Below are 16,413 nucleotides of genomic sequence, written 5' to 3' on the forward strand. Positions count from 1 at the left end.
CACTGTGTGATGTTTTAATGATGAAATAATAACATTAAGATCTAAACAAACAAGTATTGTGCCACTGTAACAAATGTAATGCTTTGCCTTCACACTTTCCCCTTAGTTTTGCCACCAGTAATGGGAGAACCATTGGAGTCCCATCTAACAACTACAGGATGCCAGGCCCTATTGAGAGTAAAATGGGATGATTCTGTGGTAAAAAACACCAATGCTGATCTTCACAGATCCATTAGTACTTCTTAGATCCTTTATCTTAAGTAGTCCACCCATCTTTGGAATAGATATCCTGACTTCATTTTGGTTTTTTTAAAAAGTATCTTTGCTGAGTATGGGTGTTACTGAAAAACACAGTAAACTGGCTTAGCTTGTCTACTTGGAATGTAATGTTAAATCTCCTGTACTTAGACAAATATCAAATGATTTGAATGTCCTTTCACAACAGAAGAAAGGAAAATATATATTTTAAAAAAGGATTAAAAATAATCTGATGAGAAAAGCTGAGAAAAAAAGTAAGGTACTTCTCAATAATTGTTTATGTACATACTGACATCTGACAGTTCTCAGTGGTTAGTGTGAAGCAGATATTTTCCTTTCACTGATGGAGAGGGAAAGTGATCTCAATTTGCTTTGCAGTTATTTCAGAATACCTTGAAGTAAGAATGTGCCTGAGGATAGGTAGAGCAAGGCAGCTGGTGTGTGGTAACTTACTACACAAGAGTAAATCAGCCATTTGCTGGAGCTCTGCTTTTAAAATCTATCACGCTGTTCAAATTCTGCCTTTTTATGTTTGCTGGATTTTCAAATGGATTTGGGCAGCCATGCTTTGGTTCTCAATTAAACAGACAATTTCTTTAGGCATTTTTTTTCTGCTTCACTGAAGTAAAAAAAAGTGTTTTGTATCCATTTATTACATTCACTGGCAGTTTCATTACTCTGAATATTCAAAACTCATGGAATGAGAATTGCAGCTTGGAAGAAATCCAAAGTTCTCATTGTTAATGGTGTTTCAGAGAATCATATTCTGAATTACCTGATAAAGGTTACACTTTATTAGATTTATTGATGGCTTTCTTCACGGGTTGGGCATTGATTTGAATTGCTAAATGAGAAGAGTAAATGTTTACTTCTAGAAAGAAGTTGCTTACATTGTATTTTCAGTATGATACAGTTCTTGGCCTTCTAAATCTTGATTAATCACAATTCTCTCTCATAGCTTGTAGTTAGTTTCTAATGACTGAAGCTGACCTAGCTGCCATATTCGTGTTTTATGTAATAGAGAAATGTTCTGACCTGCTTACACTTTTTTGAGGGATGGGAAAGAAAACCCTGATTGCCCTGGCTTCCAGGACCTCTGTATAAAGCACTTATTACTTTGTGGTTGCCCATTCTATTAAATCCCTGACACTCAGGGCTCAGATTGGTGTAGTTCGTTGCACATGGGCAGTTCGAAACAGCACCGTGATGGCACTTCTTTCCTTTGGACAAATTGTGACATTCCAGTTCCTCTATGGACTGGCTTTGCTCACTGTGATCGCTGCACCCTGTTAGGCAGTGTTTCACTGTGTCCTGGTGCATGTGGTAGAAGAATTGCTTATGGAGAGCATCCTTAAATTCATACACAAAGGACATTGCAGGCAGCTTTTAGGGAGCAGCTATTTAAGGTGGTGATACATGTGTGATCATGGTGCTGATCGTGGTTTATTTTTACATCCTCATGTGACAAAAAGTTCTCATTCATCCTGACTCTCATAATCAGAGTATTTTAGCCACTTCTTTTATTTCTGTTACGTTTGGTCACAGTTGGAAAATTAATGTATTCTTTGGTGCATCTGTTTTGAAGCAAATCTTGTTTTAAAGAAGAATAGTGTCTAAAGATGCAATATTAAGATGGTTTTCCTGTCTATTAGGGGTTAATTAGTAGAGCTAATATAATTTAGGATTTTTTCTTAACTTTAAAATTTGCTGTATGATTCTGTAAACACTTCTGTTCATTGAAGCAAAGAAGTGTTCAGAAGAAACCAGAATAGCCACAGAAAGAAGCAAAAAAGAAATAGAGAAAGAAAGACTAAGAAACAAACCTGATATCAATAGCCACAGGTTACAGATTTAGCCTTGCTCTACAGGGATGTATTTCTGGATTGTTTTTATTTGTATTTCAGTGCTGCTTGAGAGTTCGTATTGCCTCTGTCTCTGTGGTTCCCATCCTGAAAAAAAATTGCTTTCTAACCAGACAACACAGGCAGTGTGAGAAAGGAAGTGTAATCTCCATTTTAGAGTTGGGAAAGAGGCAGAGACGGAGTCTGACTGTTCTCAGCTCACACAGGATGTCTCTGGGAGAGCCAGAAATTGAACCTGGATATGTTGCTTTAGTCCTACTGAGTCTCATGACAGTCTTTTTCTCAAAGCAAAAGAAAATGCATTTATTTGATGTACTCATGTCAATAATTTTCCTGTGGATACTATTTGGAACATCTGTGGTTTTTTTAAAATATAAATCCATCTTTTTTTCTTCCTTTTCATTTCATAGTTAGCACTAATGTTTAATGTGACATGGAATGGAATTTACAGCTTCACTGTGTGAAGGATTGAATTAGAAGAAATTTTGATAATAGTTTAAACATAATTAACCTATTTTTTCAAAGAGATTACATTTCTAGATAATCTTTATTGTCATTTTTATGTAAAAAATTTAAATCTGTTTCTATCTTTCATAAACTCAGGCATTTGCAAAAAGAGATGGTATTTCAGATGTGCTTAAACGGAAAAATCTTTTTTTCCCCCCTACTTTATTAAAAGCAGATAATGGCTTAGAATGTAGGTTTTAATTATTTTCTTTCTAAAGTATTCGGAAGTTGATAATTTTTAATGTACCATGCATATCTTGAAACTGGTGTTTCTGATCCTGGTGATATGTGGTGGATCTTCCCATGATCTCTTCTGGGAGAGAAGTTGTTTGCTTTTGTATTGGAGAATTTCTTCAGCAATGTAGGTGCAAAACCAGTTTTACTGATATAAATTTCTCCTAAGATCTCTTTTTACCAGAACACATGAAGAAACTACCTAAGTCCCAGCCACTTAAAGTCACTCTACATATTTAAGAACCACAACAATTTACCCTGTAATTGGAAAAATTATCTGAGGGAGCCATGGAAGAGTTGAAAACATTGGACTATGTCAGTTTTTAATATCTGCAGGCTGTTTCAGAGTAGTGAGTGCTCCTGGACACATATGCAAAACAGCAGCCTTTGACATCATTGTGGCAGCTTGCCTTTTTTCATTATGTAGAATGAATTTAAACAATCTGCTGAATTCTTACTATGAGGACTGGGTTTACTGGGAGATTTTTTCTGTATTTTACTGAAGTTGCAAGCTGGTATAATATTGTCTGTGGCAGTAGGCAGCAGCAATAAAAACTGACCCAAAAGTTAGTTTCGTACTAACACATCTAAGAGGGCAGTTGCAGGTGGAAGGCAGGTTTGGCACAGTGTTTAGGAGCTCATCTGTAGCCTTGGCTTTAGACTTACCATTCTAGTTTTTGAAGCTCTCTGCAGGATCTGTCTGGACTGTCTCCAGGTAGAACAAGCAGAACCACTTTGAAGAGAAGGTGAATGAGCATCAAATGACAAATTGATGTCACCACAAGTAGTGGTCTTTCACTGGCAGAAAGATCTTGCAGATTTATATCCTACAGTGTTTTATCTTGAACTGAAACCTAAGGAAACAATTGGACTGGGTGGCAAACGATCCGTGTTTGTGAGTGTGATTCTTAAACAAGCCCAGTGTTTGTACCATACTCAGTCTGCCTTTGAAAAATTAACTGTGATATGAAGGGCACCTTGGTATGCATCTATCTTAGGATTCTATTGGAAAAATATTTCAAGGATTACAATTGTCCAGGCATATGGAATAGTAATTGCATGCAAATACATTTTATGCTTTTTAGCTTGGCTCTGTCAGCTGCAATGGCTGGCTGTGCCTATTTAGTCAAGGAATGTATTATAAAAACAGACAGACTATTAAATGAAAAAATCAGTATGAAAACAAGAGACCTAAATACAAAATATACTTTCACTGTAATAGTGACTATTGAAATTCTGTACCTAAAACAGCCCTGGAATTTTTAGTAGTGATCATACTGGTTTAGTATTTATTCATGGGCTGTATGGATACATGTTACTTGGTTCCTTGTTTTCTCTGCACAACAGTCTCTGAATATACTGTGAACTTTACAAGGAGCGGCTGAAAAAAGGGGCTCTCAATTGTGTACTCGCAGTATACTTATGTTGAGCTCTTCGTTATGAGACCATGGTGGGTTTATTGTTTTGTTTTGTTTTGTTTTCTGAGCTTTAATAGTTTACTGAAGGTTAAGCCTTGAAATTTTATTAGCTTTTAATTCTGATGTAGTCATGCTGTTCACTGTGTCAGAATGTTTCTCAGATCCCTTGGCTAACTGTTGCTGCCACCTTGGTGAGGACCAGAGAAACCACAGAAACATCACAACCAACACAAATTGATCAATTTTATTTGCTTATCTCTTTTTATCTGATAATTAAAATGGACTTTCTTTAGTTCAACAGCAAGCCTATGCACAAAGGACATTGAGTTGTTTTGATGTGCTGATTGAAAGACAAATGGGCTTTTGAATTACAAGTAACTAAGGAATGTGAATTCTGATGAAATCCTGTGAAGTGCTTCATAAAACTAACTTCTGAGGAAATCTGTGGCTGAAGTTACACATCTACTCATCTTTTTATTGAAACTAAACAGTTATAATTATTTTCACTTCATGTGTGAAGGGTAGAGGTGGTTCCTAAGGCACAAGGTGTTCTTCAGTGCATGGCATGGGCAGCTCTAAACAAGGCTTCTCATTAAGCACCACTGTTTCTGGTCAAAGAAGCTGAAATCAGTTTGCATCAAATAGCATGGATTACACAGCATTTTTTATTATTGTGCTTGTAAAGTGAATGGGTGTATTCAGTAATGGGGAAAAGTGCCCTTTGTCATTGAAAACATTATTTTTTATTTCTTGTTACTAGATTTGCAAATAATAACCTTCACGTTTTAGGTGTGACAAGAACAATTGAATTACTAACACAAAATAAGCTTAACGTGAATTTGGATTTATTGTGAAAGCATAAATAAAGAGCTTGTCCAGCAATAGGATATTTGCAGTTCTTTGAAACTCAGATCTAGTCCAAGAAACTGGAATATGAAAAAACTGCTGCAAACAATTTTTGAACTCGGCTTTGTTCACATGTCAGCACATTTTATCTTCAATACTCTTAAAGGAAAAGGGAATTTCTATCAGTATCTCTGGCACTTGGCAGTGGAGCAAGCTTAAAATGTAAGTGACAAACTGTAGAACAGAACTAGTTCCTTCCTGAAAGTTGTTCTTTTCTGTCACTTAAATATTATTTTATGGAGAAAAGATTCTGAAACTGTTCTTTGAGAACTTATGCATTCTCTTGATTTGCAGGGGAAAGAGACCTTAAGGAGATAAGTTCTTCTGATCATAAAAATCTATACTTCCTTGTTATATCAAGTATATATATAAACTTGCCATATAGTTGAGTATTAAAAACGAAGAAGAGTCAGAGCTTGACCCTGATGTATAATGCGTCACCCTATATGTATTAGATGTGCCCCCATGCAAAGTAAATAACATTCTGAACTGTAACCAAACCACGAGATTAATTAATAGACCATATATTTTGGACTGTCCTCTGTGGCCTCTAAGCCTTCTACATCAGTCAGGGCAAAATCTGACATTCATCATTGACTGTCTTCAAAATTAACTTTCATAATAATGTTTCCTCTGTTTTCTGTCCAAAAATGATACATTCAGTCTGGGGTATACAAAAATTTGAGCCAAAGAAGGCATTCCAGCTGAGGTCAATAATAGTGCTGTTTTATATAAGGAAGTTTTATATTAGGATTTGGTGTCCCTGACACCAGACCTTTAGACTAATGGGAAGGTAAAATTCCTAGTGTAGACCCAATACTTGTTTTTGACATTAATGATATATAAGGTTTATATAATTCTTGAGATAATTGTAACAAATGTTTAATAATAAATAACTGTGGTGCTTTACTGAGAAATATAACAAGAAGCATTACTGATGCAGGGAAGGGCAGGTATATTGTACAGGGAAGAACTGGGTAATATTTAGGACTGGAGCACTTGGGTGAAATTTGCATTTAAAGATGAGGAAATGTCTGGTTCCAGTGATGTGTTTTCCCTTTGATGTGAAGACAAGTGAAGGGAACTGATGGTCTTGGTCGATGACAGTGAGCCAGCATCTTGATTTAACTCTCATTAGGGCAAACATTTCTTAAATATTATCTAGGAAGCTATTTCCAGGACAGGCAAAAAGTACTGATGCTTTTGCAAAAGGCAGTGCTAAACTTTGGAGTCCCAGCTGCAAAAACAAGCACATGTCTGGAGGGAAGGGCTTGTTGTCCTCAAGGAAACTGGGCAAGTATGGCTAATTTTTCCAGGAGATGAAGCTTGAAGAGTTTGTAGATGTATTCTATAAATGCATTATGGATGTAAAATTCAACATAGAAAATGGAAGACATTTAACCTGAAAGTCAGTGATGACATAAGAAACTACAAAATAGCTGTAGGTAAATTCAAGCTAGAAATTTAAGACAAAACATCACTGAGCATAGACTAAGTCTTGTCCTATGCTATTACAAATGCTGTTTTAAAAGCAAGCAAAGTTTTGCCCCTGCTTTCTGACTCCTGTTAGAAAACTTTCAGCACCCGAAAGAATTGGATTCTGAAACTGCTGTCCACAAAATGAAGTGTAGGTAAAAGGCCCAGCTCTTTTATGATGGAAATTGTGTCCACAAATAGGATTGTGTAATGTGGTTAGCTCTGACCACACTGAGCTGCTTTGTGACCTGCTGATCTGTACAGGTTCTGTGCCCTTTCCTATTTGTTACTCCCTTGAATTCCAACATACCTGATGTTTTCCCTGAATAGGTTACTCTTTTAAGTCTGTTTTTGATAATTCCTGAAAATGAATGGTGGCCACATTCCTTTTTTTGTGTTTATCTCTTGGCTTGAATGTGGCAACAGTGAATTAGCATAAATGGTCTGAGAAAAGTAGTTAATATAGATTAATTTGTACTCTTCTTTAATCCTTTGAATTTACCTCCTTGAAGATATGTCAAAGATGAGTTTGGTTCATAAATATGTTTAGAAGATAAATAAAGTAGGGGGAAAGAATCCTGTTTTATGGTATTTTTAAAACTCAGAAATAATCCTTTATAATCAGTAATTGACCTATATGATGTTTTTTCCAGTTTGTTTCAGATCCTTGTGCCAGCAACCCCTGTCACCATGGTAACTGTAGCACCAGTGAGGATGGCTACCTCTGTCTCTGCAGTGAAGGCTTTGAGGGAACAAACTGTGAACATTCACTCCACAGCCCTCCAGCCTCTGAACGGACAGAGGCCACCTCACCCCGACACAGCAGCCCAGCCTCGTCCACCTTGGAGCCTGACATTGCTCTGCCCCGTTCGAGAGCCACTGTGACGTTACCTACATGGCAGCCAAAGGCAGGACAGAGAGTTGTGGATCTCAAATGGGATGAAATAGAGGTGAGAGTATTCTAAATGAAAATTCACAGACAAAAAAAATTTGAAAGTGTTATTTTCAAGTTGTCATTTTTGTGTGGTTTCATGATGTCCTCATGAGAAAACTGAAGATATGATCTCTGCCCTGAGTTAATATGTTGGTAAAATTAGAACAAAAAAAACATTTGATCCATGTTATGAGTAATGGACTTAAGTTGGCTAATGTGTTGTATTAGATACTTTGAAATGGGATAATACTGTTTCGTCCAGTCAGTTGTATGACACCATATCTCCAAACATCAAATAAATTTAGGAAAATCTAAAGGTTAAAGCAATACTTTTAATGTATTTTTTGATATTTGCAGTTATAATCACATTTTGCTTTGAAAAATACATGTTCCTGCAGTATTAAGAAAGCATACTTACTTGAGGATTAAAAGGGGTAGTTAATGTATTACACAGGGCACAACTCTAGGGGTGCAATTACAGTGGTGGAAACTTTTAGATGATTAAATTTTAGACATTTATTGTAACTGTTACAAACAAATCTCTGTCAAAAAGTAACAGTATCTGGTAAAACCACAGCTGGAAAGCACACAGCCTACGATCCTTGAGAAATGTGATCTTTGCTTTCTACTGTGTTGTACACTGCCCTATTTGTAATACTTAAATGTTTTGCATGGACTCAAGTATCTGCAAAAATTTTAAGAAATTATTAAACTTAACCAAGTTGCTGTTAAAGTAATGATCAGCTTAGTACCAAACGCTAGAAGTAATGAAACTTGTTGCTAAGAAATATTTTAATTTCTGTAGGCAAAGAATTAGAATTTTTGTGACATCTTTTTCTTATTGAGAAAGGCCTTGTTATGTAATTTTATTTCAGTTTATTCAGGAATAAATAGGCAAAATGTCAGTTGTATCTTTTTCTGAAATGTTTCAATGAGTTTGATTCTCCTGAGATGTTTTGACATACATAATGAGAAAGTGAACAGGCAGAAGTTTACTCTTGGAAAAAGTGTATTTTTCATCACTCTTTTCTAGCCCAAACAAATTTTATTGATGTTTTTACTGTAAAATTTATTTAAATCAATTTTCTGAAAGTAGACTCAGCCTATGTAGAATATATGTTTGGCGTGTTATTTTATCTGAGGTATAAGTATTTATAGGCATGTATTCCATTTCAGTGGGAGTGCTGGTAGACCACGTCTGGAGCACAAAGCTTTATTTCCTGGAATTCCATCTCCCATATCTATTATTTTACAGTCGAACATATGTCAGGCACCAAGGATGGAGTTTGGAGAGAGCACTGAAGCAGAAAGAAACAATGATCTGCTCTTATTACTTAGTTTAAATGAAGTCTTATCTCTGCGTGTGTGGTCCATATGTCCTGATCGATTAAGGGCATGCTCTTGCCTGTACCAGATTTCCCTGGCATGTCTTCCTCAGTCTGTGGTCTGGTGTTGTATAAGGAACATTTCTGCCTGCTTTGCATTTTAGATAGATTCACTAAGAATCTCAGTCAAACAGATCATTCACAAGCGGGTGTTTCAATACCTGAAATTCACCCTTCTGCATGTCTTCTGTTACCTGAGAAATACATTATGGTTTGCATGATTAACACTAGCATGGAAATTACTTGCTACGCTATTACAAAATTGCTTGTGTTGGTATGTTTTTAATATACTGTGATGGGTATTGTATTTTTGACAAGCTTTCCAATGTGGCTTAATGTCCTTCTACCTTGTTCTTTGGAAGTCACAGCGAGAGAGATGATTATCTGAAACAAAGAGATTTCAGTTGCTGATTCAAGACATTGTATCTGATGTGTATTAACAGAAGAGAGTTGATTTGCCTGAAGATCTGTGTTCCAAAGCCCCTTTGGTGGAGGTTTCAGAAGTAAAAAGTGTTAATAACAAAAACACTACCTTTCCTCATGGCTGTAAGAACTTTGCAAAACTTGGTCCTGTTTTGCTCTCTTAAAAGGAAGAGAATAAAGTAGCTGTAGGTTTTGTATTGCAAAAACATACTGTTCTGATCTTTGTTGAGATTCAGAAGACAACAGATACTAACATTATGTTGTTCCTTGTTTGCTTTTTTTTTTAAATCTTCCAAGACAAGTCTGTTTTCCAAATTATTCTATACTGATACTGGAAGCTAACTAATGTTCTTCAGACCTTTTGTCTCATCTCAGAGAGAAATTTTGTCAGACTCTTTCCAAGTGAAAGCTCTCACTATCTTGCAAGGATGAAGTTTCCATGAAAGCTTTTCTGCGAAATTTTGTGAACTCAAAAAATGAACACCTGAGAGAAGTAAACTGTCTAGGAGATGTATGATGTGTGCGTACAGTTGGACATGTTTTCTGTATTCCTTGGATACCAGGGATACATTTAGCACTGCTTGCTGGAATGAACTGTCTCAGTAGTATCTGTACCAGTAGACAACGTACAGATGTCTTTGCATGCAGTTTCATTTCTTAAAGTGGCCTTCATATAAGAAATTAATCTTTTCCTGATATGCAGATTAAGGACTAAAACCGTAGATCATAGATAAGAATATTTTCTCTCAGTTGATTTTCTTTACTGTTATACAAATTTATCTTTGTTCTCATATGTTGGAAGATAATTCTTTTTCCTACTTGTGGCAACCGGTTCCCCTTGCAAGAGAGATCCGGCTAACAATCCACATTTCCCCAGTTCAATCATCTTTTGTGTTGCAATGTATAAGAGATATCTATTAGCCCATAATGGAGAGAAAAAGAAACCATCTCATTAATACTAGTCAATTAATGGATTTAACAAAAGTTTCAGTGTACAAAATCAACCGTAAGAATACCAGTACCATACTGTTACATACAGCTTTTCATAATAGAACCAAAATTCTTTTCAAAGGAAATCAGCTGTATTTTTCACATTTTACAGACTGAGATGCTGAAGCACAGAACGGGGAAGTGATTTGCCAGGTGCGCAGCCAGAAATTAGAATGCTGAGCATGTGAATCCTAGTCTAACCTTCTATTTATACTGCAATTTTGTGCTCAGATTCAAGGGTTTGGACCTAGTGATTAGAGGCTACAATAAACTTCTAATTCTCCTTGCAGTGGGGACAGCATTTGCTTTATGTGTGTCCTTAGTCAGTAAATTAGAAACCTTTAAAAGGAGTGTGGCTGAGTCAGGTGGAAAATCCTGAACGAGAGTGTTGCTGCTCTGCAGCAATGGCAGAATTATTCCTTAAGCATATGCTTGCAACAGGAACGTTTGAGTCTTGACTACTTTATGTGTTGCTAAATGTTTGTGCATTTTTCTGTCAAAGTATGGTATGGGTGCAGGAGGACGAACAGAAGAGAATCTGAACAAAATCAGAGGAGAGATCCATTTGAGATTGCTAAATACAGAACAGAAACTTGATCCTTAGAAATGACATCTTAGGAGAATCTTTGACATGGAAATAGGTGAAGGTTGGAGTATATATACTTGCCCTTTTTTTACCCTATTTTCTTGGTATTCCCTCTTATAATTGCTGTTAAAGTACTGGAATGTGTGTAATTTTAGTTTGACTTAGGACAGCTCTTCTACCTGTATATAAGATTTGTTTTGGAAACCTCTAGGGTTTTTATTTTGCTTTGAGAAAAAGATATTCTACAAACACATAAGGAGAATGAAGGAAACACAGATTTTGATAGAATAATACTAGTTTTCTTCTAGGATGAATCTATAACTTCACTAACTCTCTCCTCTACAATATTAATTTATGGAACTTTTTGTTATATACAGACACCATTTTCATAGACAACTTGATATATCTCTAGATAGGTGCTACCCTTTATTATAATTATTTTCTACATAAAACCCTAAATATCTCTAAAAGCTCAATATGCTTAAACAAAATTTATGTGAAGTTCATACAAACCTCAGTTTATGATGTTCCATTACTAAATCATGTTTAACAGATAGTCATAAATACTAGCTTTCCTAAAATCAAAGCTCTTTAAGACAGAAATTCTAGTGAGTGCAATTATATCAAGATATTGAAACCCTGCCCATCTGAAGCTATATTGGTGGGTGGACTCAGAATTTTTGGTGACCCAGAGCTGTTTTTGAAAAGTATCTGGATTCATTTAACTACTCCTTCAGGAATCATCCTGTTTTGAAGTCCTAGAAAGTATGAGGGGAAAAAAAAAAAAAAAAAAAGGCCTGATGTGTTTACTGCCTTTCAGTGTTTTGGTGTAGAAATATCTATAGCTGACTCGACAGTCTTAGGTTGAAGTTTATGTCCCAGCTTATTCTCCAGTGACCTGAACTCATACACTGCATGCAAAGATTTGACTATGTGGAATTTTTGCTCAATGAACTTGTTGTTACACAGTGTTTGCCTTTCTTTTCAGAACAGCTCCATACACTCTGGAACAGTAAATGACTATTAATTGTTCATGGAAATAATCTTTATTGAATGACTGTTGTGATCTAAGCAGAGGATAGGCAGCTAAGCCCCACACAGCCACTTGCTCACTGCACCATCCAGTGAGATGGGGGAGAGAGTTGGAAGGGTAAAAGTGGGAAAACTCATGGGGAGATAAAGACAGTTCAATAATTAAAAAAGGTAGAAAACAACAAAGGAAAAGGCTGAACAAAACAAGTAATGCAAAAAGCCCCAGTTACTCACCACCAAGTAACTGATGCCCAGCCAGTCTCTGAGCAATAGCAGGTCTGGCCAACTTCCGCCCCTCACCCCCAGTTTTATTGGTGGGCATGACTTTCGATGGTGTGGGATGTCCCTTTGGTCAGTTGGGATCAGCTGTCCCACTGTGTTCCCTCAGCACCCCTAGCTTACTTGCTGGTAGTGCAGTCTAAGAAAGAGAAAAGGCCTCGATGCTGTGTGAACATTTTAGTGATAACTAAAATATCCCTGTTATCAACACTGTGTTCATCACAAGTCCAAAACATAGCACCATGCAAAGTATTGTGAAGAAAATTAACTCCATGCTAGCCAAAACCAGTACAGACTGAACATCAGATTTTATGAAGTTGTCCATGATTTTGGTGGCCATCTTGAAACAAGAAGGCAGCTGGCTAATATGATAATCTAGTTAATCTGTCATTGTGTAAGAGAGCCTCCTGTGCCTGCTGATGCGTCTACCTCTTGGTGTAATGTTGGCATTGATAGTCTGTGACAGAAATAGAAAGTTTCAATAATGTTATCTAGAGGATTGCTGTGCATTGGAATGTGCTGGATCCTCTTGGTGCTGTGATTGCTGACTCTGCAAAGTGACTCTTGCTCCGATGAGCAAAGAAACAGACTGCCAGCAACAGGATTCGCTGGGTGGATTTGCAGCCTTCCTTACATCAGGTTTCAGTGCTACAATATGTGGTAAGCCTTCTTCATTTGATACTGTTTTTGGATGCCGTCTGTCAGTCTCCCCTTGGTGTTCTTCAGAGAGGCACTACTCCTACTCTAAACACTTTTACTTTTCTCTCCCACTGGTGAGATATGTTAGAAGTAAACCTTGATTTTCTTCTGTTCTTGTTTTCTTTCAAGCATTGTTCCACCTGAAACTCTGAGGGTAGAAACTCTGGAGGTTAAGCTAAATGACACTAGATTTTTCAGAAGAAGTAGTTTTTCTGTGCTACAGGGCAAGGGAACTGGAGCTGTTGTTCTGTTGTTGTTGTTTTTGCTTTTTTTTTTCTTTTAGAATTTTGTTCTGAATTCAGTTTCTGTGCTAGAAATCATCCTGCTTTGTTGCTTGGCAGCTCAACAATAAGTAGATAGTACTAGATCCCTGTATTATGGTTCTATTATATTGCCTTTTCCTACTTCTGTTTTCACTTTTTATTTGCCAACAGCTGTTCAAGATCTGTAGTCAGGATCTAACCTGTTTTATTTCTCTCATATATTATTTTTCCCTTGCATAAGAAAGACTGCCAAACATGTTATAATTCTTAGAAAATAAGGACTACCTCTTGCCACACTTAGAGGGTCAGAAGAGAATAAATCCTGCAGGCCCTATTCTGATAGAAAAGTAGTTATATGTTCAGAAAAGCCAAAATTGCACGTTATGAAACTTGCTTTATTGAATTGAAATTTAATATGAAATCCCCTGGAAGAAGATCTGGAAGGCCTGGCATTTACAAGACCGTTCCTCATACTGCATTTGTCATGACAGTTTCTGTCCCACTGAAGAGCTGAAAAGTTTTCTTTCTTAATGACTGTGCCAATTTTCATGGGACACCACCCCGGAGCACAGTGTTGCTTTTCTCAAAGAACTCATTTTCCTACTCTTTCCATAACATAATGTCATTTCAAATATTTAAAATTTTAGGTTTTTTTACTTTTAAGCGCTGATCTTTGCTGTAGGATGAGTTTGTATCAATCTTTTTTATTTAGTTCAAGAATTATGTGTGCATTCATATATTCTGTTTAATTCCAGACTAATCTGCCCCACTTTGCTCTGGCTGCAGACAATGCAGAGTTCTCTGTTGCCCCACTAGGAGGTAAAAACAGGAGAACAGCTTTTTGAGATGAAGAAACAGGAGATTATCCAAAGAGACCATTCTCAGGACAGGAGGAAAGTACCTGAGTCACAGGTGCACACACATGCACACATAGTTATTTGTGTTACATTTGGGGATATTTTCAAAATGAAGCACTTTCAGTGTATGCTGGAGTGGGGTTTAGTGAAGGCTGTGGTGTCACTGAAGTTACAGTGGCAATTAACAGGAAAGACTTAACAGGCAACTGGCTCATGGGGCAAAGGGACCTCTGGACTTTGTTCCCTTTGCTCCAAGCAGGGTCAGCTGGAGCAGGTTGCTCAGGACTGTATTCAGTTGAGACTTAAATAACTCAAAGGGTGGAAAGTCCACAAGATACTTGGGCAACCTCCTCCAGTGTTTGGAGCTATCTGTTGGTTTCCAGAAATATTAATTAATACCTTGTTAATAGGGTAATGAGGACATTCTAAGGCTTATATGAATTCAGCCATTCCACTTGCCACTTTTAAATTTGACGAAAAGTGTGGCATATTTTGCAGGAAGTACAAACCTTCTGCCATTCTATGAACTTGGGGTTGAGACACAAAAGAAATGCAAACGTATCATGGTTGCAGAATGGCTGTATTTTGCACTGTCAGGAGTAGTCTGCCCGTGTTGATAAGGCCTTGTAGAATTACAAATGTCTGCTCAACTTTTCAAGAAATATACTATGAAATTTCATATACAATAGCTATCTTCAAAGAACTAATTTCAGCACTGAGAGGCTGCATAAATGTAGACTTAGAGTCTGTATGCCACTCAGCCTCATTGAATTAAAGTCTAGTACACTTAGCAAAGTAATAAAGGCACTCACTCATGTAAAAATATTGCCTAGGGATTTATGTATGTATTTCAGCACTTCTTGAATTAAGTGTATCTCTCATTATTCTGGTTTTGTAAGGCAGGAGAGTATCTGTCTAACTCACTCTATTTAATTTCTTCAGAATAGTTGTAATATGGAAGAACAGTCTGTTGCTCTCTTCTTAGGTACCACCCCTGATTTTCTTTGCAATCTCCTCTGTACCACTGCTATGGCCTGGTAAGGAAATCTAACAAAATCACTGCTGTGTTGTTAAGGCTCCGGTAGAGATCGTAGGAGTAAGAACTCTTCTCAAGGTTTCACTCCTGCTTTCTCAAATGGTGCTGCTCTTTTACCTATGTAAAGTCTTTAAGCATTTGAAGAAAAAATACAGTTTTTATATATTATGTTATCTTCTAAGAAAAAACCTCATGATTTAGATGCAAACTTATAGAACATTTATGTAAAAAGGAATTCTGTATTTACTGTCAACAATTTGATATTTAATAATTTTAAACTCTAAATAAGGTATTGAAGAAGAGTCTTGGATGTATTCTCTGTTGACGCAGGAACTTATCTTTGTAATCAGCTCCTAAACATGCTTTAGACTCTAGAAGGTGCATGAAGGTTTTGTTTTCTTTGGTGGCTATTTTTAAAGTAGCTGCATCATTAGTGTAAATGTTTATAAGTCTGTTCCCCAATAACCTTCTTGCTGTCCTAATGTTTCTGTACTATTAGATGCTTCAGAAGTGTTTGATGTCATCGCAGTTATGTTATGTTTTCTTTTGGTTGTCTTTAAATGACTTTAGATAGCGACTCTATTTGTGTTTTTTACTTTAGGCTAGGAATAATCTTTATTTTGTCCTCTGGAAGTCATTAAAGCATATTTCCCAGTGACAGTTTTAAATATCTCCTACCAGTTGTAGCAGCCTTTTTTTTTTTTTTGAGAGTGTAAATTACAGATTGTTTTCATCTTCTGAGTGTCCTTTATTGTTGTAATATATTGGTTGTCTTTGCCCTCATTCTTCAGTACAGTTTTGCAGAGTGCTCTGTTAAGACATAAAAGAGGCACACTTAAAAATCTTTATACAAGTTTCTCACAGCTGTGGAAAACCTGCAGTTTGTTTCCTGATTCACATGTCAAAACCATCATTTTTTGTGTGCATAGTACTTGACTGAAATAGGACACTGCTGGGACCATTTTTTTTCCTTATGAGAGTTTCTGCGTCTTCACGTGTTTTTCATCTGATCCAAGTATCATGGTTGTTAATATATAAAAAATTTCAAATTTCAGCTGTTTTAAAATCCTCGGTTTAGCATCCTACTGATTTAGAAGGTTATTTTACCAGATTCTTAGAGCAGGAAGTCAGGGCCAATTACAAATGGAGTTCCTAGAGAAATACATCAAACATTACAGATCTTTTAATAGAAGAGTCAAAATCATGCATTTTGCCTTCCACTCTTCTGATTATCATTGCAATATTTCCTGTGTGTGCTTTTCCTGCTG

At 36.6% G+C, this 16,413-nt stretch overlaps 1 protein-coding gene across 1 annotated transcript in view; it reads left to right on the forward strand.

The window, feature by feature from the left end:
• Nucleotides 1-7,308: 7,308 nt before the first annotated feature.
• The window catches only part of DNER (delta/notch like EGF repeat containing), a gene marked incomplete at its 5' end in the record, with an annotated part of 68,665 nt that continues 59,560 nt past the window's right edge, over nt 7,309-16,413 (forward strand). Inside the window, one exon of the mRNA XM_008644201.1 lies at nt 7,309-7,611. Coding sequence (XP_008642423.1) covers nt 7,309-7,611 — 303 coding nt within the window. The remainder of the gene's footprint in view (nt 7,612-16,413) is intronic.

The sequence above is a fragment of the Corvus brachyrhynchos genome, unplaced genomic scaffold, assembly GCF_000691975.1.
Source record: "Corvus brachyrhynchos isolate BGI_N302 unplaced genomic scaffold, ASM69197v1 scaffold221, whole genome shotgun sequence".
In the NCBI taxonomy this organism is placed as follows: domain Eukaryota; kingdom Metazoa; phylum Chordata; class Aves; order Passeriformes; family Corvidae; genus Corvus; species Corvus brachyrhynchos.